Raw genomic sequence first — 27,185 nt, forward strand, 5'->3', positions numbered from 1 at the left:
ACATTTTTGATTCATTCTCTTCTTCTTTCTTTAACAATAATACAGGACAATCCAGAGCAGCTATGATACCTCCCAAGCATCCACGGCATCCCAAGGGAATGTTGGGTGATGCCATTGCCTTTGGAGAGAAGACAGACCAAGAAGTATTGAATACTTCCCAACCCACACCACCCCCACTGCCAAAGAAAATGATACGAGCCAATACAGAGCCAATCTCCAAAGACCTTCAGAAATCCATGGAAAGTAGTCTTTGCGTCATGGCTAATCCCACCTATGATATTGATCCCAACTGGGATGCCAGCAGTGCTGGCTCTTCTGTTAGCTATGAACTCAAGGGACTGGACGTTGAGTCTTACGAGTCCTTGGAGAGACCTTTGCATAAAGAGAGACCTGTTCCTTCCGCAGCAAACAGTATCTCCAGCTTAGCCACTCTCAGTGTTAAGGACAGATTTTCCAACAGTATGGAGTCACTCTCCAGCCGACGTGGTCTCTCCTGTAGACAGACTCGAAGCATCCAGAAGCCACAGAGACAAGCACTTTATCGAGGACTTGACAATCGGGAGGAAGTGGTGGGTAAACTCCGAAGCCTTCATACAGATGCCTTGAAGAGACTGGCAGTTAAATGTGAAGACCTCTTCATGGCTGGGCAGAAAGACCAACTCCGCTTTGGAGTGGACAGCTGGTCAGACTTCAGGCTAACCAGCGACAAACCGTGCTGCGAAGCTGGGGATGCAGTTTACTACACCGCCTCGTATGCAAAAGACCCACTCAGTAACTATGCAGTCAAGGTAGGCAAATACTGAAAACCTCACTTTAACATTTTCTTCTTTCTTTTTGAGACAGGATCTCACCAGGTAGCTTCGCCTGGCCTTGAACTCACTATATACACCAGGCTGGCCTCGAACTTAGAGATCTGTCAGCCTTTTTCTCGTGAGTGCCCAGCCTTACCTTAACCTTAGTCAGCACCTCATTACCAAAGCAGATCCGTTCTTCCTTCCCACTTTCTCTCCTCCATTGTGTGAAAGTGAGTGAGCCTCCTGTATTAGCAGATGGTCTAATAAGCAGGTTTATTACTGAGAGGAAAAATAGACACTAAGGAAATATGGGGAAGTTAACATTCTGTGGGAGTCTGGAAGGACTGAGACCGAATGACTGATAAGAAGCAACCTAATATCCAGTTTTGGCTCACAGTAGGATGGGATAGGGTCTGTAGCCGTGGGGAAGACCTAGCAGGGCTGCCTGGTCAGCAAGCAGAGAGGGAGGGAAACGCTGATGCTCAGCTAACCTCCCCCCTTTTCTCAGTCTGGGGCCCCAGCCTATAGGCCCCTACTGCCTGCAGTCAGGCTGGGTCTTTCCTAGTCTTTTAAGCCTTTCTGCCAACACCCTCACAGTCATACCCAGAGGTATCTTCCCATGGTATTTATAAATCCCTTCACATTGAGAGAGAACAGAGACCTATAACAGACATTAACTCAGACTCTTCTTAAAAGAAGTAGCCGTTCAGCTTTGGCAGTTTGCCGTGGTTACCTGAAAAAGAAGCCTGTGGTGTCCCTTCACTCCATGTTTCTGTCTTTATTCTCTGTCAGGTAAGAGATCCTTGCTTACCCCTCCTCTGTAACTCGCGTGCTTCCTGGGAAACACTTTTATAGGAAAGGTAATTAGTACTCAACATTCACATCATGCTCACAGGGATCTTTTTTCTCCGTTTGACACATGAGGTAGGTTTTGCTCAGTGAGGTAACTAACTTGTTTAAGGTCACACAGCGAGGAGCAGAGCTAGGACTTAAGCAAAGATATCAGGCCAGCAAAAAGGCTCGTTGAGCAAAGATACTTGGTACCAGGCCTGATGACCGAGTCTGATGAATTCAATCCCTGGGACCCAGAGAGTGAAAAGAGAATATAGACTCCTGTTCATGCATACATGTTCGTTCTCTCTCTCTCTCTCTCTCTCTCTCTCTCTCTCTCTCTCTCTCTCATATTCCTCAGATATTTCTGACTGGGCAGACTATACTTTGCCATGTTGTTTATTCCTTTTTTAAACACGTCAGCCATTCCAGCCAGCCCAGTACTTTGAGGTCCCCAGGCCACTTGACATTGAAGATTCTTGTCCAGTTACACTCACTGCAACAGTCAACCACAAGTCCATTAGAACTGTGGTGTGGACTGTGCTCCCAGAGACTTGCCTTCTGATCCTGACTTTACCATCTAGTAACTTTGTGGGTAACAAGAGCTGTCCTTGGGGCTGTTTGGTACGTGAGCTGCCTCTGGCTTCTCCCCTACTTTAGGAGAGTTAAAGTCTTTGGGTCTCACAGGCGGTTTCCTCTTCTTTAGATGTTTAAGTAGTAAGCTTTGTACTTTATGGGACTCTGTTGGTGACCAATGAGAGAAGACACGTGAAAGGTGCTCCGAGCACAGGCTCAGCTAATGCCCTCCGTTCCCACTGCCTCCTTTCACTGATTCTATTCACTGGTTCAAAACCAATTAACATATCTAAATGACTTTTACACGTTCATTCAGATTCCAAAGACCAGATGGTTTCTTAGTAAATGGATGGGTAAGGTAAACAATTGGCCTTACCTCCCCACCAAGGCAAACGTGTTTGGACCAGCTCTTCAGCTGGCTGCGTTCTGCAGTTTCATCACCTCCACCTCTGACTGTCTTGACCTGATGCTGCAGCCCACACTTTTAAAATTAAACCAAGGGATAAACTGTGGAGAGAAGATATGGACTCTAGTTAATATATTACTGTTGAGTATAAAAAGACGTTTTGAGATTCTGTGTAGCTCTCAAGAGCTGTTATATCAATTGGGGTTATAGTACCTTATCTGTCTTGGGTCTTTATTGCTACAAGATCGCCAATGCAGAATGAGTATCTATTTCAGAAAGGGGCATAAAACTATCTGTTCTTTCAAAACAACTGAGAAGTGGGGCTTGACTAACTTTATGTATTATTGCCACACAATCTTGTCTCTTTCCTAAATCAATGGTGTAGTATTGATTTCTTTGCTTGTAATAATACAAAAGCAATCTCAAAAGAACAGGTGGCAAGTGATTATATACTGGTAGTTGTTGGCAGGTTTGGGAAAGGGTGTTTTACACTAAATACTGAATATAAATGTCTCTTTGAAGACTTTCAGGGCATTTCCAGAAGTACCTAATTGATTTACAATCTTAAAGGGATAAATTCTAAGAACTCTGAGATGCCTGCATTTGCAGAGATGAGCAAATGGAACCAATGTTTGGCCCAAACAACTCTCTTTACTGTTTGTCTTCTTAAAATATCTCCTCCCATATTAATGAATTTAGAGGAGCCTAATAGATAGGGCTGGTCTCTTAAAATATTGCAAATCAAGTGCATTTGAAAGGTAAAGAATTGTACCTACATATTTACTGCAGTGGTAAACTATTAAAATATTTACTTTGTGTCAGCTTTTCAGGCTGCCATAACATATCACAGATGAATTAGGTGGCTTAAATAAGCATTTAGTATACGTGTGTGTTTTGCTGGGAATTGAACTTAGGGTCTTCTGAATGCTAGGCAAGCACCTGACTACCAGTCAAAACCCCTAGCCCAACAATAGAAATTGATTTTCTCATGTTTCTAGAAGCCGAAAAGTACAAAGTCGGAGTTCTAAGTTGGTTATTTTCTGATAAGGACTATGCTCTCTGAGTCCTCACATGTGGTGAGAGTCACTAAAAGAAGTATCTTTTCTCAAAATGATACTGGTCCTATTGTATGCAAGTCCCAACCATATGGCTTACCTAAGTATCTCTTTCTTTGTGGGCTATATCTTCAGATATGGCCTCATTGTACTTCAGAGCGTCATCATGTAAATAAGAAGGAGACAGTTTAGTCTCCGTCCCTCCCTCTAATGTCTTTGTCACAGGCAAATACATCCCAATCGCCTTAAAAGTCTTATTCCCAAGGATCAACTCTAAAGCCCTTATTTAAAGTCTCATCTACATAGTCTCTAAGTGAGACACGAATGAACCGTAAGGTATGATTCAACTTAGCGCAGCGTTGCTACCTGTGGTCCTGCTTCCCAGATACAGCTGTGCACAGGCACAGGCTACACATTCCATCCTGAACTGTGAGAAATGAGGCAAGAGAGAAAGGAGAGATGGGTACCAAAGTCCAAGTCTACAAGTCTCAAGTGCCCGTAGCTCATCAAGATGCTCTCATTCGATACTCTGTCACTCACTTAGCTCCTCAAAAAGGCCCTCTACCCTGAGGCGCTATTTATTCCCCCCCAGCTCTCTAAATCTAGAGAAACAGGCTCATCCCTTGTTGACACCTAAAAGGAAACAGCCCTATCCGCTGGACCCTTAATAAGACCAACATTGATAGTTTTCTTTTTTAGTTTTTTTTTTTCTAACGTGTATGTGGCATGTTTACATTCCCACATGAGTTTTTGTGCAGTCCATGTGTGAGTGCCTGCAGAAGCCAGAAGGCCGCACTGGACTCCCTGGAACTGGAGAGCTACAGATGATTGTGAGCTGTCTGATGTGAGTGCTGGGAACTGAAGCCAGGTCCTCTTTGAGAACAGTCAGTGCTGCTGAGAGTCAGAGCCGTCTCTCCAGCAATGGTCTTCAGCTCTTTATCACCTTCATGATAAAGAGCTTTTCCTTACAGAAGAACTCGAATGGACAGCCAAAGAGCTCCATGGGCCAGGCCTGTAGAATTCAGAATAGCTGGGAGTCTTTCCACTCTGCTTCGGACAGAACTGCACCCACACTGGCTCTCTCTGCTCATATGACCTTGTCCTCGTCCCTGACTTCTGCTGGGACTTCTTTATCAAATGGCTGTCTGGCCCACACCCTTAGTGTCCTGTAAAGAACAAGCTTTCAAGCCTGGTGTGGTAGTTCATACCTGTAGTCCTTGCACTCCAGTGGCAGAGGCAGGAAAATCAGGAGTTTAAGCCACCCTCAACTCAACTACATAGAGTCTGAGGCCAGCCTAGTAGGCTACCTGAGATTGTGTCTCAAAACAAAACAAAAGATTAAGCATGCATGCCCTTTACACTGTGAACAGACCAAATAGTCTGCATCTCCTTTCGCCTTTCCTATTGGCCTGTAAACAGTCAGGAGAAACCAAGATGTTCCTTCACTGCTTGACTTAAACATAACTAAAAATCCAATTTTATCTCATATGTTCTCTCCTTAACAGACCACGAGAACACAGTGCAGTCTCCAGTTCTCTGCCATTTTATGACATGGGTCACCTTCCTAGGAGTTTCTAATAATGTGTTCTTCTTCCCCATCAGAGGCCTCAGCACCATCTCCTTTAACATCTGTATTTCCTGTAGTTGTCACTTCACACTTATCCAGGCTTTTTCTAACATGCATTTTAAATGCTTTCAGCATCTACTTAGTTCTAAGGCTGCTTCTGGAACATTCTTAACTATTGTTGGAATGGTACTTCCATGGTTTTTGTTTACTTAAGCTGATAGAAAAACTGTCATAGACTCCATAACTTAATTCTCCAAATTCTAGAGTCTGGAAAACCCAAGGTCAGGGTTGTGGCCGACTTGGTTCTGGTGAAGGTTTTCATAGGCATTAGAGACAGCCACCTTTTCAATGCATCCTGACATCATAGAGAAAGCAGCTGAGCCTCCAGGTGTCTTTCTGCTACAAGGATATTACTGCCATCATATCAGGCTCCCGCTCATAACTTGCTTAACAATAGTTGTTTCCTTGTCTAAGGGCTATGTCAGTAGCCCTTGTCTATGGGAGACAATCTATAACAGATGTTGGTGTTGGCCTTTGTTCTAAAATGAGTGGTTTTAATTTTGAACTTTTACTGAATTTGAAGGTTTTCCTATCACTTATTCTAAGTTTTCTTCATCATGAATAACTTTATTTGAATTTATCATAAACTAAAAGACATTTTAATACAGAATAAAGAGCTTTGAAGTCATCCGGGCCCACGTTCTGAAATTTATCTCTATTATTAAACAGGTCAAGGAACTTCTTTTAGTTTTTACATCAGCAGAAACTGGCTGCCATGCCTACCTCATAAAATCGTTATAATAGGCATGACTCCGTAGTGAAACTGCTTTCATAAACTACAGAGTGCATGTAGAATACGATGAGATAATGCACTGTTGTTGGCAGTGCAGGAAAAGCAGTCCACACTGTGTAGTTACCCATTAGTATTCTTTAACAGTAGCAGTAGTCTCAGCATATTTACATAGGTTCTACACTTAGATACTTTCTTTCTCATTACTTCAAAGATGTAAACATCTTTGTTTCCCCGTAAGATTATAAGAGAATGCTACAAAAATGTAGCAACCTCAAGAATTTCCTTGATGTCAAAATTAGAAACAAATTAAGCTCCTGATATTAAGAAAACAATTTAACAAATTAAAGCACATTATCCCAATTAAATGTTTGTAACCATTAAAATTGGTGACTATTAAGACTATATAAGATGAAAAATATTTATTTTAAAGTGTCCTAGAATACCAAATAGTAGGAGCACACCTTTGTTTAAAATGACCTATAGAAGTATGCAGTTAAATCCAATGTAAGAGTGATGGTCATTTTAGACGATGTTGATTTTGTTGAAATATAATATTGTGATTATTCAGTGGCCAGGGCAGACTAGAGCATCTGAGGTTGTAGATCATCACATTGAGGTTCTTAAAGGCACAGGTACCCTCAGTTATCCTTGGTCACTCACCTGTGTCCTCTAACATAATATAAATAGCTCCCACTTTCGTGTGCCTCAGCTTCCGCACATGCTGGTCCTTCTGTGTGCACTGCCCCTCTCCTGGGAGATAGTATGACTCAATGAAGAATTTCAGCCTTCTGATCTACAGATGACCTAACCCATAACTACCTGAGGGACCATTTCCTTACCTACAGAATCAGAATTGCTGGCAGTGAGCTCTGGGAAACCATATTTGTAGCAACAACCCCCACGGTGGTTTCCATATAGAATTTTTGAGATCTTTTGGCGAAGCGATTAAGAATTAGGTTTTAAAGTCAGAAGAACTGGGTTTACCTTTGAGTTTAGTTGCATACTGGCTATGTTTCTTTAGTCTTGTACATATCTTTTCTAAGTCTAGTGTTTCTCTGTAAAGTAGAAAACATAGTTTATTCTTAAGTCTTATATTTAAGACTTACATATCTTCCCCTGTCACTATAGCCAAGCATATAGAAGAAGCTTCTTAAGCTTAAGCGGGGAAGGATTTATTTTGACTCACTGAGATTTCAGTCTATCATGGAGGGAAGGCTTTATGGCTAGAGCAGCTTGTGGCTCTGCCAGCAGAAATATGATGCTACTTGCTCACATCTCACTGAACCAGAAAACAGAGAGAGACTAGGGCTAGAAACAAGGCTGGGCTATAATCCTCTAGGCCCATCCCCTAGTGACCCACTTCCTGCAGTGAGGCCCTCATGCTACAAGTGCTGCAACTTCTTAACTAATGTCATGTGCCAAAGCAGAGAGCCGAGTCTCTCTGTGCTCGTATCCTTAGCCGTGAGAGCTACTCTTGTCCTATCCTCCTGCTGTCATTTATGCAGCTCTAACCACTTCCAGCCAGTGACCAGATATACTGTGTCATAGGCCACATGCTATGCTGTCCTGAAATTTCCAGTCAAGTTGGTTGTGTTACTTTTGAATTCATCTTCACTCAAATTTCTGGGACATAGGCAGAAGATAACCAGATTCTTTGCTAGCATGTGACATAAATGGCATCTTGTCCTGTTCTCAGTAGAACCCTTGCTTCCCTCTGCAACTTCATGAGCCTGGCCACATTTCTGTTGACATTCTGGTCTCCGGAACTCCCAACCAGACTGACTCACTAAATTCTATATATTATCCTTACCCATTGACCTTACAGAATCCTGGGTTTCTCTAGCCTGCAGCTCCAAACTTCCACATTCCTCCTCCCAGACCTGTTCCAAAGACTGAAGAGGTCAGCTTCCTCCCAGAAGCTGCCCTACTTCTCACTGGTTTTTTTTGTTTGTTTTGTTTTTCATCAGTTACTTTTTCCCATTGTTAGAACCAACTCCCTAACCAGAAGGAACTTAAGGGGCTTTATTTCCGCTCACAGTTTGAGGCCATGCCAGCCCATCATGACTGGAATGCATAGGGATAAGAGTGGCCTGCAGGGGTGGTAGCAGGAACGTGATGTTGCCTGCTCATATCTTGTTAGGTTGGCAAACAGAGAGCAATGAGCAGAAGCAGCGCTGGGCTGTAAACTTCATGGTCTTCCCCACAATGACCCCCTTCCTCCACTGCAGCCCCACAAAAGTTCTCTAGCTTCCCAAATGGCTTCAATAGCTGGGGACCCCATGTTCGAATGCATGAGCCCGTGGGAACTTGTCATAGTCAAACCATAATAAAAAAGCCGTTGTGATTTAAAAAAAAAAAAAAAAAAAGGGTTACAGGATATCTGGCAGATACCTTTTGGTCCCAGCACTCGAGAAGCTGAAATAGGAAGATGTTGGGTCTCAGGCCAGCCTAGACTATACTGCTAAACTCTGTCTAAAAGAAAAAAACAACAAAACACAAGACTTAATACACGCATGATATTATCACGCTAAGTTGAACAAATAAGCAGTAATTCCATTGTACAATATAGAAACATTCATGTGTCTCTTACCCACCATTACTTTTGGCATCTACTGCAAGGACCATGGCTTCTTAATTCTTACGTGCTTAGAACCTAGTGCAACATATAACAGTGGGCACTGGGTAAAATATTTCGTGACCTTTCAAAAACAATACAAAACATTATGATATTTTCTGGGTTCACATCAATACATATGCATAAGGCAAAAGCTTCGCCTTCATAGAGCTTATAATGCAGTGAGAAAGCCAAAAACATAACTCTTAAATAAGACAGATTACAATGAAGGTTCAAACAGGGGGATTAATACAAAAGCAATGATTTTGATGAAAATCATAGTGGGAGGGGCCCGAAAGACTGAAAGCTGGGAGGTCACTAGTGTGTTTTTGCAATAGTCTAGGTAATTTTGAGTCCACCTCACTGCAACAGGACAGAGGACAGGAAGGGGAATGTGGTTGAGAGCTGCCGAAGGTGTGAATCTGGTTAGTAAGTGCTAGATGTAAGATGGGAGCAGCAGTCAAAAACCTCTAGGAAGGACAACCCCAAAAGAACGGCAGTGCCCTTCAGTGAAATATAAATCCAAGCGATGAGTTATCTGTAGAGCACGAAAGTGACAGCCAAGGTAGACAGGCTCAGTAGCTAAACACAGGAGCTTGGGCCTCATGAGAAACACGAAGCCTGCAAAGAGTGTTCTCATCCCCTCAGTATCTTGATTTAGTTCAGACTAAACGGGGCATATGAGACTGTTAGTAGAAGGGTCTGTAACGTGAGGAAAGGCCTACACAGAGATGTCACTCAGAGGAGGAGCAATTGGGATCCTAGTCACAAAAGGCAAAGGCCCCAGGCTGAGAGCTTGAGCCAATTCCAAGACAAAACCACGTGTAATAGTGGGGAAGTGTCTTAGGAAAAGCAAAAGTGATTCCCACACAAATGGTTACCTTCAGTTCCTGTGCTCCTCTGTCCCTCATCCATGTTTTCTCTTATTCTCTCATCTTGGCAGACTACCACCCAGCAGACCAGACTGTCTGGGTGAGCTGCACATTGGCTGGACTCCAGCCCCTAACTTACTTCCCTGGTCTCTAAATAAAACTAGACATAAGATTGAACTTGAACTGAACCTCCCTGCTATCCAAGTAAAATCTCCATTGCTTCTTTGTCTTTCAAAGAGTCATAGTAGCCATTAGCCAATCACCCTAAAGTCAGTTTTAGAAAGGCCTTCATCATCCTCTGCTGAAAGGAATGGAGGCCAGAGAAGATACCCTGTTTTGGAGATGGAGCAGTTTCATGGTAGACTGACTCCTGATTCCTAAGCAGTACTCTCCCATTATTGTACTTGAGCCAGGAAGGTAGCTCCTCCTGTAGTGCCTTTTGCCTAGAAGAGATTGGGTAGATACCTGCTAGATTATTGCTTGGTCTCATTAAGACTTTTTTTCATTTATCTCAACAGATAATCTTTGAACAAATGCTGCCATGAAAGACTGTGTGTTAAATTTAGATGAAGTTACTTTAAAGAAGATGCTTAATGCCTCACATATATAAAAATGCAACCAACTTTCTGAACGTCCCCCCACCCCAGAAGTCCGAAGTTGAGACAGTATGTGTCTTCTCTTTTGATAGGACAGGTCTTTGTTCTTAAGGCCAGGCAATCACAGCTCAGTAGACATGGGGACTTTCCTGTTATTCCAGCAGGGCTACTCACTTTTCCACCGACTCCAGAGCCTTGTTAAAAGCTTGTAATAAAGTTGAGGTGAATTGTGGAGACCAGCGCCTTTTATTGCACTTTTTACTCAAATCCCAATTTGTCTTATTTGGGTAGATGCTGAGGAAGCAAGACACTAAATGAAAAGCATTAAGGGAATAGCCGTTATTGGTGGAAATTTACAATGAGCGCATACTATCTACACAGGCAGTTAATTACTAGCTTAGTAGTCAGGGAAAATCTAGATGGGAAACCATTCCCACTTTGATAATTCAACACAAATATATCCAAATATAAACGTAACAGAAAGTGGATGACCAGCTACATATACACAGCCATTCTAGGTTAGTGAGCACCTCACTTCTTGGCTTCGTGTGTGCAGAAGTATCAGAGGCCCAGCTGGGAGCCTGCTCAGAAGAAATAGGCTTGGACTCTTATGAACTTGGAATCAAAATAGATTGCCTAATATGAAAAAAGTCAGAGCTTTAATATTGATGAGGTGAGAGGACATAGTGGGAAATACAAGTTGGGGTTCACATTAATTGAATTTCTAATCTGGGTCCTGAGCTCTAAGTCATGAGTCAAATAGTAAAGACTTAGACAGTTGCCTTCTCAAATATCTCCTAGGTTCCAAATGAGTTTCTTAGCTGTGTGAACATTTTTGTAGTAATTTAAGCATTAAAATCCATGGCCAGCCTGACAAGTCCCATAGCAGATCCCTACGCTGTGGAGTCCTCGGCATGGACAGCGTGGAGGTCCAGACAGCAGTCATATAGTAACAGTTGGCCTGTTCTGAAGGTCGTGATAACAACATTGGCTCCAGGGTTGGGGATCTTGCCTCTGTAACTGGAAGTAAAGGGTGCTCCTCAGCGGGTCAAGGGGTTACTGTCAAGCAGTAAGCGGCCTATACACTTAGAACAGCAGACACTGGGTATCAGTTTAGAAGTTGAGGTGTTCGTTCCACACCCCCCCTGCAGCTGTGCTTCCGTGTGTTGCACCAGATCAGCCCAGATGGGAGAGTGCCTGTGATCTTCAGTGTTTCTCATTGTGTCCGTCTACAATTCACTCCCTCCAGTATCCACCTCACTTAAGGCTCACTGAGGCACTGTAAAACTCATAGTGAGAGAAGGAAATGTGATTCCCTGCTGACAAAGTGGAAGAAGACTGAAGGCACACTGGGCACATAATGGAAAAATAAAAGCTAATGCAGGCTATTTTTGAAGAGTCCTGCATTTTGTAATTATTACTTTCTTTGGGGAAAAGAATAGAAAATTGAATAGAATGACGAAGGACCTTGTCATCGGGTATAGTTCTGTTCAGTACGAAGTCGGTGAGCCTCTGGGGCAGACTCGACTCAGCAGACAGCTAGCATTGATCCAGTTTTCCTCAATCTTGTAGTCAGGTCAGCCACGAGCATTGATTACTCAGGTCTGTCTGCTATTGCCCCCCTCCCCATTATTTTGCCAACTTCCGTCTGTTTCATGAAAGCTGTTCATGTACTGTAGCTGCTCTGGGCAAATAAACAACATAACCACACTGGATTCAATGTAGCTTTTTCTTAGTGTTTTCTATAGGTAAATTGAACATGTTCTGTGTGCCTTGTTCTCTGTTAGGCCCTGAGATACAAGTGTCTGTTCTTAAAGTAGACAAAAAAATGAGCTAACTATGGTAAGAGAGGTGTCCAGGTACAGAAGAGGTTTAGAGCGGTTAGCACGTTCTCTCTGTCAGAAGGAAGGCTTTGAAAGCAAAGGTTGGAATCCATTTGACATCTAAGGGATAAAAAACGGGGCCTCAGACAGAAAGGGTTTGGCAGGAATGGGAGACTGGCTACAGACAGACCACCATGGTAAGAATGAATGGAAAAGGGGCAGGAAAACAGTTGTGAGGAGAGACTGCTAGGGTATCTAAATAGGTAGGTAGGTAGTAGCAGATCTTTAAAGATGGCTCTGCTCCCTGTGAAAGTTATTTTTAAGGGAATTCATAGGAGAAGCAAGGAGTCCCATGGGAAAGCCTTTGTGGTCGTCTAGGAAGGCAGTACTGGCAACAGTAGAGGTGAAGAAAGGATAATAAGAAAGATATTTAAGAATAAAACCAGTAGGAGCTGTAAATCAGTTGAATGTAGGGAGTAAAGATAGGAAAGAAATCCAGAGTGAACTTGAGGCTGGAAAACGGGGAAACTGAGCCAGATAATGGAGCCACTCACCAGAAACAGAAAAGGCCAGAGGGTGAGGGTGGAAAGGGCTTAGGTTTGGTTGTACTGAATATTAGGAATTCATAGGATAAGACAACACAAACTATTCAGCCAATGTCAGAGACATAAATGTAGGGTGTAAATGCAGGTATGAGGTCAGCGGTGTACGTAAGGGGGTGCGTGCAGAGTAGCATGGCTTGTGAACACTAGCAGTTCAAGATACCTTTGGGACAAAGAATCAAGAGATAGTAAGTGACTACCTTCATAACATACTCACGCCATCCCCACCCCGTGACTCTGCCTCTTGCCTTAAATCCAAAGGGCAGCAGGCTGGAAGGTCTACTTCACAGGGAACAGACAGTGAGGATGTTCTGGAAGGGTCAGTCATGATGGCCATACATGTGCCGTCTTTTCCTTCCCAGCTGCGCATGCGGTGGCTTCACAGTCACGGCCCCCCACAGTCTACTTTATAAAAGTTAGCTGTCTGGGTTGACATTCTTATTACAAACGTAAATGCTTTATAATGACAAATTTGCCTCAAAGGTAGGCAGAGCAGTTGCCATGAGCAACACATAAAATGAGCCCCTGAACTGAAATGAATGTTTGGAGTTAAACTTTTCAGATTATGTGTGAGGAACCATTGTCCAGCTCAGATCCCCTGCTGAGACCAGGTTGTGTTTGACCCAGGTTTAAAAAGGTCTTGAGAGAGGGTAATTTGACCCCGATTCTGTTTTTGTTTGTTTGTTTGTTTGTTTTTCCATTTCCCAGCAGATAACTTGTCAGTGGTTAAAGTGTCCCCATCCTGTATTTGGAAGTCTTGTCAGATTGCGTCAGGATGCTGTGGCGGCGAGTGCTGCAGGAGCATCAGTCTTGCTGGCCTGCTCAGTTGATAGCAACAAGATGCTGCTCCTCCCCTGTGTATTTTGTCAGCTCTAACATGTACCCATTTTCCCTTCAAGCCCCTACTTTTGCACCTGTATGTTATTCATGCTGGGATCAGGGGTCATGTAGAGATCTGCTGCCCTTTGTGATGGTCCTCTGACCCCCTCTGGAGAGTAGGGCTCAAGCAGGCATGCCTGTGAGCTGGTGAGCAGGAAACCCCTGCTCCCAGGGAGGACTCCTGCCAGCTTCTGCTCTTTTCATGAAGTGCTCCCTTTACTGAGTGAACTCAGCACCACTAACTCTGATGAATCAGAGACAGACAGACAGACAGACAGACAGACCAACCCTGGTATGTTTTCCCACATTCAGCAGCTGGATTTTGTTCTGCTTCAATGTGCTGTGGCGCCTGGATGCTGATGCTGTGGCTCCCTCTAGCGTCTCTGGGATGCAGTCACTCAATTTCTTCTGTTGGAGAAAAACGTAGACACAGAATCTGCTGAAATTGGCAACATTTTAAGAAGGCTTTCCCATACAGTTTTCTCTTGTTAGGAATGTGAACTTTTCCTCATTCTGCTGTGTTTGTGTTTCAGAGCATGGGGGATGGGACCGGGATCCCTGTGGGAATAGTTCTTCTGAGGGCCCCCTTGAGAGATGCCCCTGTTCAGGCCATCTAGCCTTATAAGGAAAGAGTATGAATTCTGCTCATAAGAGATAAATGAAAACTAGAAGCTGGAAACTTTACATTGATCTCAAGTAGAGAAAATATTCGGTAAAGGAATTTAAAAAAAAATTGGCAGTAAGAACTTTGTCCATTTATTCTGGAAAGAATGGTTTGTTCTCCAAAATAACTTTTGGACTAGAAATTTATCATCTGAAGTCAGACCATTTTGAGGTATTTTTCTAATCTAAAGAAGTCAAGTTATTAATATTTGAAAAATGGCTACTATGTAGTACATAGAATAATATAATATCCCTGCCTAAATTAACATCATTGCAGCCTCTATAATAGAGATTTATGAGCTACCTATCATGTGAAATCCTATTATGGAAATCTCCACAAGTCCGTGTTTGGGTTGTAACCGGCTTCACAGTTATAAACCAATTAAAAGCGCAGTGCCTCTCCTCTTTCTTCCGCTCTTTCGTCTCTTGTTTTCATTTGCCCTTAAACCAGATTGGCCCATTATTCTTCAGCCTGTCTGTGTAAATACAGAGATAAGGGAGTGCTACCTACTCAGCTTGCTCTCTGGGCAGGCCATTTTCCTCCCAAGCATCCAAAATAGTGAAACAATTTATCACTTCCTCTTTGTAAGTCACTCTGATCCCTTATCTCAAGTTGATCTGTGAAGCTAAACATAAATTCTAGTTGTAGAATCCATGTTCTTATCTACTCCCAAAACTTTGGAAGACTTTATAAAAAATATGTATGACTACTTCTGTGTTTGCATGCAGATAAAATTAAAATATCACAGTTAGGATAGGATATCTCCTCTACATTTGATCTTGAACCACCTGATGGTGAGGTTTGTTTGGTTTGGTTTTTTTTTTTTTCCAGTGTAACTTGGCATAATAAAAAGTAAAAATTTGGTTAAACCATTTTCTCTTAGAAGTAGGGTGGCTCCCTTGGGCTAGAACATAATGCTGATCTTGGCATCAATGGCGGCAACCTTGGCTAGGTGTGCTGGCCACAGGTATCTGTAATCCCAGGACTATATGTAGCTATATGTGATCTCTAAGGGAGGAGGATTACTTCAAGTCTGAGATCAGCCTGAGCTCCATAGTAAGTTCCAGGCTAGACTGGATCCTTCATAGGACACTATCTCAAAAAAAAAAAAAAAAACAAAACAAAACCAAGAAAACCTTTACTGTTAGCTGTCCTCCTTCAGACCAACCGTTGGCGAGCCCCACTGCTCTGGCAGGTAGCTCTCGGAACCTAAAGAAGAAGGGAAGACATGGACGCTTGCACACATCCTGCAAACATATTTTTTTTTTGCCTTATCCTCTTTGAAAAAATACAAAGATTCTATAAGAGTGTGTCCTTTTTAACATTCCAGGCGGTCTGATTGTCTATCAACATTGCATTTGGGTATCTCAGTCATGTGTAGACTTCCTTGATATACTTGATCCCACGTCATCTCTCCAGCTGCCCATGAGGTGAAGTCTCCATATTCTTTCTATTGTTTGCTGTGTTAGGCAGGCTGAGACCCAGAGGAACTTGGGAATGAGCATGCCCAAGGATACTCAGCTCTTGGCAAGGCTAAGTCCCAGGCCTAAGTCCTTGGGAGTGTCCTTTCTGTAACATGTCAACTGAGTTTAATTTTCGGTCTCATTCAACCAAGCTCAATGATATTTGATAGACTTCTCAAAGACTGAGGAGTTGGGACCCTGGAACCTCCATTTCAGCAGGCAATATGATATTGAGCAAATTATAAACTGCCCCTGAGTTTAATGGCACCATGTGCCAGATCCAGCCCCCATACAACTAAATTATGTCTCGAATAGGATTTTAAATACCCAGTGACACATAAACATGAAGGATTGCCATGGGTGCGTTAAAGAAGGAATTCCTGTGATGGATGAGAATACAGGCTATACTGCAGGTGCTCCGGACTTGGAGGGCTTTCCAAAGATAGTATTTTCTGAAAGATGGATGTTTGAACTTGAACTCCGCCCGAGGACACCTATTTCAAGACGAGAAGTTTGCTTTAAAAATAAATATAAAGCATTTTTCAAACTGATTAGGTAAGTATGTGGCAGAAGACTTGAGAGAGACGTTTTCGGATGTCTCTGTACATACATGTGGACTTATTTCCATGCATGGACCAGTGCTATCAAGTCTCTAATTATAATCAACAGAGGCAACGAAAAAGAGATGCTCTTCCCCCCCGAGACTCCGGGCCTTTTTTCTTTCATTTTTAATATCGTTATGAATAGACATCAGTGCATGCTGCTTTTCCAAGCTGGAGATCCATCTGCATCTCCCAGAAGAATTGCAGTTTTCTTTTTAAGTAAAATGAATAAAATACAATTTTTTTTAACTTGCTCTTTCCATATCACTGTAACAAACAGGCAGCATCCATAATTCCAAGAGCACATATTCCTGGAGTCTGTGGTGCCTGAGGTGTGTGGTGTCCCTGCTGAGTAGGCTGTGCTGGTCTGTGAGCTAGGGGTGGACTTCATCTGCACTGTCTGCATCTCTAGACCCCTCTGGGGTGATCTCATGTGTTTCTGGCTTTTGTGTCCCCTTGAGATTGGCGCTTTCTCCTTGAGTCATGCCTGCTTTGCATAGACTTCCTTCTGGAAGGTCTTAGCTCCTGATGTTGGTATAAGAGGCCTGTTAAGAGTAAACATTCTTAATGGAGACGGCCTAATAATATCCTGGCTTCAATCTCTAGTACTACAGAGAGGAGCAGAGGGGATGGGATGAGAAAGAACCAGGCTAGAGATTCCTACAGAAAGTAAGAAAAAGTTTATTTTGCTAGTTTTGTTGTCTTCTAGGTATAGGAAAGACAGGGCAGAGCCAGCTCTGGCATCACAGTACACTTTAACATTTGTCTGGACGCTTATCCCTTCTTAATTTGGAAAAACAGAAACTGGACATGCAGACTTCTTGGTTGTAAAACATTCAAAATCCTTCCTTCTGGCTCTTTGAAATTAAATAGTGTATTCTCTGTAATCATCATACTATACAAACTTCTGAATTCCTGCCTCCAACCTATTGTTTACTGCCCAGCCTCTCCCCAGCCTCTCCCCAGCCTCTCCCCAGCCTGTGATAACCACTAGTTCACACCCAGCTTCTGAGACTGCTCTTTGGGATCCACACCTGACTGAGATTATACTGTCGTTCGTGTGAGCCTGGTTTATTTCACTTAGCAAATGATCTCCACTTCCATCCATGTCATCACAAAACACAGACTGTTGTTATTTTTTATTTATATGTACCATATTTTATTTATCCAGAGAGCAATTAATATAATTTTCATTTCTTGCCTGACAACGGTAAACTTTGGAATGCAGATGTTCCTTCGACAGGACTACTTGTGTTCTCTGTGGCGACCGCAATGAACTTGCAAGATCACATGGGGGCTCTGTTTCTCATTCTTGGAGGCTCCTACATGGTGGCTCTGTTTCTCATTCTTGGAGGCTCCTCTCTGCCCGGTCTCCTTTCTGTTCTCACCAGCAGTATGCACGGGGTTTCCTCCTCCACACTTTTCACCAGTGCTTTTCTTTCTTTTGGTAACAGCCTTGGTTTTTTTTATGATTTGTTTTTGCTACTTTTTAATTACACATATGTGGGGAGTGAAGTATATGTATGAGTGCAAGCACCCTCAGAGCCCAGCGACATCCGGTCCTCCTGGAGCTGGGGTTACATGTGGTTGTGATCTTCATGGCATGGGTGCTGGGAACTGAATTCAGGTCCTGCACAACAGAAGCTAGCATTCCTACTGGTGAGCAATCTCTCCAGCCCCAGGAACAGACAGTCTAACGGAAGTAAGGTATACGGCTTTGATTTGCCTTTCTCTGTAGTGTGTGTGTGTGGCGGGGGGCATGGTGTATATGTATGAGTGTATGTCTGTGGTGTGTCTGTCTGTCTGTCCCATTGTGTGCCTTGTGCTAATTACTTTTAACTGAATTATTTGAGTTTTAGTGATTTCTGTTATTGTTAGTGTTTTTTGGTTGGTTGGTGGGTGGGTTAGTGTTTTTTTTATTTTGAATTTCTTATATATTCTGAGTATTAGCCCCTTATCAGACATGTAGTTTCAAATTTATCTCCCATTGTTATGTCTTCAGTCTGTTTTCTTTGTGATACAGAAGGTTTTTAGTTTGCTGTAGTCTCTTATGTCTATTTATGCTTGCATGACTTATCCTTTTAGAGTCTTGTACACAAATTTCTCCTGCTGGTTTTATAACTTCACATCTTGAGGGTAAGTTTTTAATTCATCTTGAGTTGATTTTGTAACTGATGAGAGCTTAGGGTCAAGTTTCATTCTTCAGCGTTCGTTCATCCACGTTTGCAGCACCATTAGTTAGAACCCGCAGTCTACGAGGAGTGTATGAAAGCTGGAGGCTGTGCACATAAGGCACTGAGCGCAGACTAGAGGGGGTATACATAAGGCACTGAGCGCAGACTAGAGGAGGTATACATAAGGCACTGAGCGCAGACTAGAGGGGGTATACATAAGGCACTGAGCGCAGACTAGAGGAGGAGGTATACATAAGGCACTGAGCGCAGACTAGAGGAGGTATACATAAGGCACTGAGCACAGACTAGAGGAGGTATACATAAGGCACTGAGCGCAGACTAGAGGAGGAGGTATACATAAGGCACTGAGCGCAGACTAGAGGAGGTATACATAAGGCACTGAGCACAGACTAGAGGAGGTATACATAAGGCATTGAGCGCAGACTAGAGGAGGTATACATAAGGCACTGAGCGCAGACTAGAGGACGTATACATAAGGCACTGAGCGCAGACTAGAGGAGGTATACATAAGGCACTGAGCGCAGACTAGAGGACGTATACATAAGGCACTGAGCGCAGACTAGAGGAGGAGGTATACATAAGGCACTGAGCGCAGACTAGAGGAGGAGGTATACATAAGGCACTGAGCACAGACTAGAGGACGTATACATAAGGCACTGAGCGCAGACTAGAGGAGGAGGTATACATAAGGCACTGAGCGCAGACTAGAGGAGGAGGTATACATAAGGCACTGAGCGCAGACTAGAGGAGGAGGTATACATAAGGCACTGAGCGCAGACTAGAGGGGGTATACATAAGGCACTGAGCGCAGACTAGAGGAGGTATACATAAGGCACTGAGCGCAGACTAGAGGGGGTATACATAAGGCACTGAGCGCAGACTAGAGGGGGTATACATAAGGCACTGAGCGCAGACTAGAGGGGGTATACATAAGGCACTGAGCGCAGACTAGAGGGGGTATACATAAGGCACTGAGCGCAGACTAGAGGAGGTATACATAAGGCACTGAGCGCAGACTAGAGGAGGACGTATACATAAGGCACTGAGCGCAGACTAGAGGAGGAGGTATACATAAGGCACTGAGCGCAGACTAGAGGAGGAGGTATACATAAGGCACTGAGCGCAGACTAGAGGAGGAGGTATACATAAGGCACTGAGCGCAGACTAGAGGGGGTATACATAAGGCACTGAGCGCAGACTAGAGGGGGTATACATAAGGCACTGAGCGCAGACTAGAGGAGGAGGTATACATAAGGCACTGAGCGCAGACTAGAGGAGGAGGTATACATAAGGCACTGAGCGCAGACTAGAGGAGGTATACATAAGGCACTGAGCGCAGACTAGAGGGGGTATACATAAGGCACTGAGCGCAGACTAGAGGGGGTATACATAAGGCACTGAGCGCAGACTAGAGGGGGTATACATAAGGCACTGAGCGCAGACTAGAGGGGGTATACATAAGGCACTGAGCGCAGACTAGAGGAGGAGGTATACATAAGGCACTGAGCGCAGACTAGAGGAGGAGGTATACATAAGGCACTGAGCGCAGACTAGAGGAGGAGGTATACATAAGGCACTGAGCGCAGACTAGAGGAGGAGGTATACATAAGGCACTGAGCGCAGACTAGAGGAGGAGGTATACATAAGGCACTGAGCGCAGACTAGAGGAGGAGGTATACATAAGGCACTGAGCGCAGACTAGAGGAGGAGGTATACATAAGGCACTGAGTGCAGACTAGAGGAGGAGGTATACATAAGGCACTGAGCGCAGACTAGAGGAGGAGGTATACATAAGGCACTGAGTGCAGACTAGAGGAGGAGGTATACATAAGGCACTGAGCGCAGACTAGAGGAGGAGGTATACATAAGGCACTGAGCGCAGCCTTGAGTGTGGGTCCGTGAGAACCGTTGCCATGAGCTGCAGTCCCCCGCACGTGCTGGCTGCCCAGACCCTGTCCGCAGACTGACTGTGTGCTCCTCGGTCTTATGAGTCACTGTGCAGTCACTCGTGCTCCCACCTTGCGTGTCCCTTCTGGACGTCTAAGTGCCTCCTGCTCTCTTTCAGATCTGTAAGAGCAGAGCTAAGGAGTCCCAGCAGTATTACCACAGCCTGGCCGTCCGGCAGAGTCTGCCTGTGCATTTTAACATCCAGCAGGATTGCGGCCATTTCCTTGCTGAAGTCCCGAACCGGCTGCTTCCCTGGGAGGATCCTGATGCTCCTGAAAAGGCAGAGGATGGCACTGACAGCGAGGAAGAGGCGAAAGCAGAGACTGCAGGGGGAAATTCTGAGCCCTGCTCTGAAACAGAGCCCTCCCAGGATGAGGACCAAGGAGTCACCAACAGGAAGCAAAGAAGCCATGTTGTGGTCATCACCAGGGAGGTCCCCCATCTCACCGTGGCCGACTTTGTGCGAGATTCTTTGGCCCATCACGGGAGCAGCCCTGACTTGTATGAGAGGCAAGTGTGTCTGCTGCTCTTACAGCTGTGCGCTGGGCTTGAGCACCTCAAGCCCTACCACGTCACTCACTGCGACCTTCGCCTGGAGAACTTGCTGCTTGTCCAGCACCAACCTGGGGGAGCTGCCCAGGGCCCTTCGCCTGCAGACCCCTGCCCCACCTCAGCTTGTCCCACAAGGCTCATCGTGAGTAACTTCTCTCAGGCCAAGCAGAAGAGCCATCTGGTGGACCCCCAGATCCTCCGAGACCAGTCCCGCCTTGCCCCGGAAATCATCACGGCCACCCAGTATAAGAAGTGTGACGAGTTCCAGACGGGCATCCTCATCTACGAGATGCTGCACCTGCCCAACCCTTTCGATGAGAACCCGGAGCTGAAGGAGAAGGAGTACACGCACACAGACCTGCCTCGCATCCCTCTCCGCTCCCCGTACTCGTGGGGCCTGCAGCAGCTCGCGAGCTGCCTCCTGAACCCCAACCCTTCTGAGCGTATCCTCATTTCTGACGCCAAAGGCATCCTCCAGTGTCTGCTCTGGGGCCCCCGGGAAGATCTCTTCCAAATTTTTACCGCCTCCGCAACCCTAGTACAGAAGAACGCTCTGCTCCAAAACTGGCTGGACATTAAGCGGACCCTGCTGATGATCAAGTTTGCCGAGAAGTCGCTGGACAGAGAGGGGGGCATCAGCCTTGAGGACTGGCTTTGTGCTCAGTATCTGGCCTTTGCCACGACAGACTCCCTGAGCTATATTGTAAAAATCTTGCAGTACCGTTAACATGGCCGGGGCGTTGCTTTTATTGTTAAATATCTCCACCTTCCTCATGTTGCCCTCATGTCCCTGTCCTGGTATTCACTCAATTCAAGGAAAGGAAAGAAGCCAACCGCCGCCCTTGTCCAGGAACATGGGCTCCATTCAGCAAGGTCACCTTACAGCTTTCCACAGAGCGAATGGCTGAGTGTTTCTTCACTGTACAGCAAGCAGTTCAACTCTACAGACATGCAGTCACCTGCCCTTGGAACATTTGTCATCCCAATAGTTTCACAAATGTGGGGTGAAAAATGAAAATGCACATCCATGAAGGACCAGGTCCCATGGAATGGTCTCAGCAAGCTGCATCCATCTCGTCCATAATTCTGAAGCTCGCCTGAGCTAACCGGCTAGCAGTACATATGTCACTAGCCTCAGCTGTCACCCAGCAATGCTCTCGCAGCAGACGTGTCTCCCTTCAAGGTATCAGTGACTGCCTCTTTCCCAGGAGGACATGCCATTATCCGTCTCGCCTCCGTTTTAGTCCCTGGGGACTAGCCTTTGTTCTGGCATACAGTGGAAGGAAGAGAGATTCCCACCATCGGATCGTGAGTTCGTGTCCAGTTTTGTTCTTAGCAAAGGTTGGACACTGCACAGAGCCACCCAGCAGCCACAACCCTGCTGCCACAGCTTGGCTGTCCTTGACCTTCACCCTGTCCTACCTGCTGAAGTTTGGGTTTGTCATCCACTTCTTGTGGCCCATTACAAAGCTGACCAAAGGTGGTGTCACCGATACCTCAGCAGGATGGAATATAGTCCAGAGATTATGAATAGTTGGCAGGATATGAAGAAATAATGTCCTTATGTGTGCAATTCTCCAGGGGCCCTCAGGGAACAGACTTTCAAGTACTGTTCTTTGATTACTGTCAGACCTATCAGCATGGCAGCCAGGGCTGTTGGTGCCTGAGTCAGAGTTTCTTCCTCCCGCAAGCAGTAATTGGCCAGCTTCCTCCCATCAGTAGCCAGTATTAACTAGTCTGCCAAGTGCCGTCGGCAACGGCCCTGAATGAGATGGTTGTCAGTTTAGCATTACCTGCCATCACCTTTGAAGGCAACTCGAAGCTGGCTATTGGAACGGCTAGAAGGCAAGGGAGACGGGAAAGGCCACGAAGATGGCTGACCTGTTCCTTGGAGTGCCAGCTTCTTCCAGAAAGACTGCATCCCAGAGTGAGTGGCGTGTTGCTCCTGACTCTGCAGTGGGCCTGGAGCTCGACTCACAGGAAGGCTGATGGCTGCAGCGGGTGACTGAGAGTTGTCCCCCATGGAGCCCGTGCTCTCCCGTGAATTATGTGCAATTTTTTATATGTATTTTTAAGCTGTATATTACAGTGTTTATGTTGCAACTTTACCTGAGTGAGAACTGCAGAAACCTTCCTGTCTTCCCTTGGCACATATGTGCGCTAAGAGGCGAGTGTCCTTTCCACCTGTGTGTGTATGTACGCCCATGCACTTGTTTTATTCAAAACTGTGAGTCTCTGTTTACTTCAACCTTGAAATCCCAAGAGTCACTTGAACGGTAAGTGTGTATGCATGTGTAACCATGTTGCACGAACACGCTGGAGATAAGCCTCTGGGGAAGCTGCCTATAGTGGGGTGGACAGACCTGTTCTGTGCACCTTGACACTGAGGAAATCCAGGAAGCCCTCATCCTCCAGTGCGGAGCTGTCTTAAAGCCAAGACTGATTGTGCAGTATTATTTGGGTGGCACCTCAGTGGCCTTGGAAACTTGTAGACTTTTAACATTTTTAACAGCCTTTCACGTGATTCACATTTATCAAAGAGGATCAAAAAGGGGGAATGTACTTTATTATGCAGTTTTAAAGAGAATGATCTGTGTGAGGCTGCATATGGAGGATGGCGTTGTGTTCTGGCTAGCGCTCCGGAGTCCCGGGAAAGAGGGCTGGTTATCCCACAGAGTCTTGTGTCTCCTAGACAGAATGACCATGGAGCGGGCAGCCACGAGTCACGGCTGCACCATGCCCAGCAGGCTAGGGTTTGAGTCGTCTTACATAGCCCGTGTGCACATAACTCCCTGCCTAATTATGCACTGAAGTGGCAGCAGAAAGACCACTGGCCATGTCAGCTGACACAGCCCTTCACTTTCCACACTGCTTGCAGATTGAGACATACCTTCTCCATGTCACACTCATGGTGCCTTGCCCATGTATATCTGAATGTTGACTATTTAATGAGGTTACATATTTAATGCAGAATGTTCCCTAGTCCCCTCTGTGTGTTCTGTCTATAGAAATCTCTCTTTTTGTTATCTTAGATTCAGGCTTCTTTCACACGATAGTAGAAAAAGCATGCACACTTCCGCTGCCAGTGTCTCACTGCATTGGTAAACCTACCGTCTTCCCTCCACGTGACTCAGTATTCTCACGGCCAGGCTAGTGAAGGACGAAGATGGAAGCCAGCTAACAGGAAAAGGGCCTTGGGCTTTCCAGAGACAGGATTTAATTCTGTCTGGGGGATGGCCACAGAATGGGGGTGGGGAAGGAGGTGTCCAGGTTAGGTCAGAGCAGATACAAGAACTACATTTCTAGGCAGCAAGTCCATCAGATGGTCCTCTGAGCATTTCTCAAAATAATGAAATTCAGCCCATATAGCATTACCGTAGATATTTTATGTTTCCATTGGATTCGTTCACTAAGTGGAAGGAAATCCTCCCCTCTGCTGTCACATACACACATTTTATATATACATATATTATGTATTTTGGAGTGTTACTAGTATAGCACTTGAAGTTTTCACAGGTAACATCCGTATTAACTGAAATTTTTTTTCTTTTCTATTGAAGTCTATGCCATAGTTTCTTCCATTTCTGTGGAGAGTTTGAACAGCTAAGCCCCACTGGAACTTTTCCTTAAGCCACACGAGCAGTCTCTAGGCACATGTAAGTGCTAGAGAAACAGGACTGTGGCGAGAGCGGACAAGAAAAAGAGTCAGTGACCCTCAGAGTGCCTTGTTAGCATAGTAACCTAGCCATGGAGAGCCCTTTGGGAATGCATGCAACCACATAGTGTGCAAATGTCCACCGTAAAGGACAGCAGCTGGATGAGCAAATGAACAATCCAACGGACATGTGGGGAAGGACATGAAGTCCATGAAAATCACCAACCTGAAGGCTGAGTTAGATTGGAAGGCACACCGGTAGCAGTGGGCTTCAGGGACTGTTCAGGAGATGGGCTTCATAGGGTCATGGAAGAGTGAGTGCTCCCCCACCACTGGTGCTGAGGGCCAAGAAGAAAGTTCTCAAGAGCTAGTCAGCGCGGCCTTCCTCCGTCAGGCTAGAGGAGCCAGTTCTGCCCCTGAGCTCAGGGTGTTCATGAAGATGGGCATCTAAAGCTCTGGAAGACATGCTTCTAGGGCTTTCAAAGCCTCTGCTATCACAAAATCCCCATGCTCCATCTTGAAGTCCACTCAATAGTAGGTCGTGCAAGCTTTCCAAGTTTGATTTATCCAGTTTTGGAAAAGCAGCAGCTATCAGCTGCAATGAGGACTTCCCGTAGCCTTTACCTAGAGTCTAAAAAGATACAGGCTAGTCTCAAAATCTGGAATGGCTTTAGGAGGCGTCATTATATTCTAAGTAATTCTGGGTGTATAAAACGTACACACACTTGGGAACAGAACAGGGGCTCAGCTCTCTGGGCCAGCTCTGGCATGCTTGTCATTCCTCTCCCTAGTGGATGAGGATCGGGATTCTGGTCCAGCCTTGTAAGTGAGCGGGATGGCTGCCCATATAGATTTACCTCATTGAAGCTCATTTTCTTAGAGGCCCAAAGTGCTGCGCTGAGACAAACCCAAGTGCTACCCCTGCTGAAGTGTGCACTAAAGTCCATCTGCTCACACTCACAGTGGTGCACGAGTGGGGATGCCATGGACCAAAACCAGTGCCCCCAAGGGAAGTCAGAAGATCCATAATGTAAGACCCTAGGTAGGTTATACCAAAGAAACCAAGCCTTCCTCATCCTGATGCTTTCTCGGATGATGGGGTGAGCTGTGACAGATGCCAGAGGAAGGGGCTTTGCAAACATTCCATGTTCAAGGTGTTCAACTGGTAAGTCGTCCATCCCCAATCAAACAAACAAAGAAAGCTCTGTTAGTTTCAAGCAGGCCATTTTGTACATCAGAAGAAAAGGTGAAGGGAGTGGCAGCAACCAGAGCAGACGGCAAAATTCTCTGATATCTAAGAAGGAACTTTTAACCAGCCCACTCTCACCAGGCCTGACTGTTGCCCAGACCTTAAACATGGTGAGCACCACATCTGTAATATCGAAGCTTGGGTTTGCAGTGATTTTTTTTTTTTTTCCTTTTCTCAAAAAGAGGTGCTGTCAAAAGATTTGTTTAAAAGAACCCTTGGGAGCTTTCTTAACCCACCGTACCATTTTATGGACCTTCCCACAAAGGTGACTCTCACTCAGGATCACCATCACCTAACGTTTAAGTACCCAGACTGTCCAAGGTGCTATACAGCTGTTACACACCTACCCCCACAGCTGTTCTGAATTGGAGACTTGTGCATCAGCTGCCACTGGACATTTTGCCCATGTAGATGGGTCACATTCTGAACATCCCTTTCACATTCCCCCCTCAGGAGCCTCCACGTCTGTCCCTGTCCCTGTCCCTTCCCATCCCACCCACCCCATGGTTTTTTAAATCAAGAAAGTTTCAGGGAATCAAAAGAGGTTGGGATTTTTTTTTTTAACCCAGCAGAATCGCAGAGTTATATATTTTGCTATGAACATTGTTGTGGTACAGAAAATCCACTTTGCCTGTTGGTTTGTGGCGAGTGTGTGTGTCTGCACTCTTGGTAACTTGAATGTTGAGCCAGCTTCAGTGTAGTGTTGTTGAAAGATTAAGCCACACAGCTTCAGGAAGCCCACTCAAGTTGTTTCTTCCTTACTGCCCATCCCTTACCTGTTCTGGAGAGCGTTGTGTATAGACACACTGGGCTGGGTTTTCTGTTCATGACACAGAGGGCATTTTGTTGGGAGGTGGAGGCAGAAGCAAGATGTCACCTGTCTCAGTGAACTGAATCATGACAGTCCTTATTTCTGATATCTCTAATTCTCCATGGCACTGCCCACATTCTGTTTTGAAAAATCTTGTTTCTCTTCCTCCAGCTCTTTACCCATCTCCTTTCATATTTCACAATTGTATGAATCAATAACCGGTCCCTGTGTCACCAGTGGCGCCTCCCTTTGGTTTGCTGTGGTACTTTGCCGTGTACTCTGTGGCCTCACGTTACTGTGTAAATAAATTCCGTTTAATATACACTAAAAACCAGATTGAAGTATATGTCCTTCCGGTGACACGCTGGTGTGGATCTGACTGCAGAAGTGTCTCTCTTACTCATTCCCAAGATGGCTTCCTGTCCTTAAAACAGACAACAGTAGATAGCTTTTCACCAGCATGCCCTCTGCACTCTGGGCTCCATTTCTTACTGACAAAGACTTTTCTCTTCAGTGCCTCTGTAATTTGAGATAAGGAGGTCTCCAAGAGCAAGTGGATGACTCCTCGGGTTTGCTGGGTGAGAGCGCCCCCTGGTGTCCAGTCACTGCAGGCTGCCTGGTTAGAGAGACCTGGCGAGC

The 27,185-nt window shown here is 45.1% G+C and overlaps 1 protein-coding gene across 7 annotated transcripts in view; it reads left to right on the forward strand.

Annotated features, from left to right (window-relative positions):
- The window catches only part of Peak1 (pseudopodium enriched atypical kinase 1), a 213,925-nt gene extending 187,245 nt beyond the window's left edge, over positions 1-26,680 (forward strand). For 6 of the 7 annotated variants that reach the window (XM_076925696.1, XM_076925695.1, XM_076925694.1 and 3 more), the window contains 2 exons: positions 46-788; positions 20,398-26,680. In XM_076925696.1, coding sequence (XP_076781811.1) covers positions 46-788; positions 20,398-21,558 — 1,904 coding nt within the window. In that variant the 3' untranslated portion in view covers positions 21,559-26,680. Of the gene's footprint in view, positions 1-45; positions 789-10,026; positions 10,339-20,397 lie in introns of those variants that run through there. The other variant, XM_076925698.1, reaches the window with a different exon arrangement.
- Positions 26,681-27,185: the final 505 nt, after the last annotated feature.

This window comes from Arvicanthis niloticus, chromosome 26, assembly GCF_011762505.2.
Source record: "Arvicanthis niloticus isolate mArvNil1 chromosome 26, mArvNil1.pat.X, whole genome shotgun sequence".
In the NCBI taxonomy this organism is placed as follows: Eukaryota; Metazoa; Chordata; class Mammalia; order Rodentia; family Muridae; genus Arvicanthis; species Arvicanthis niloticus.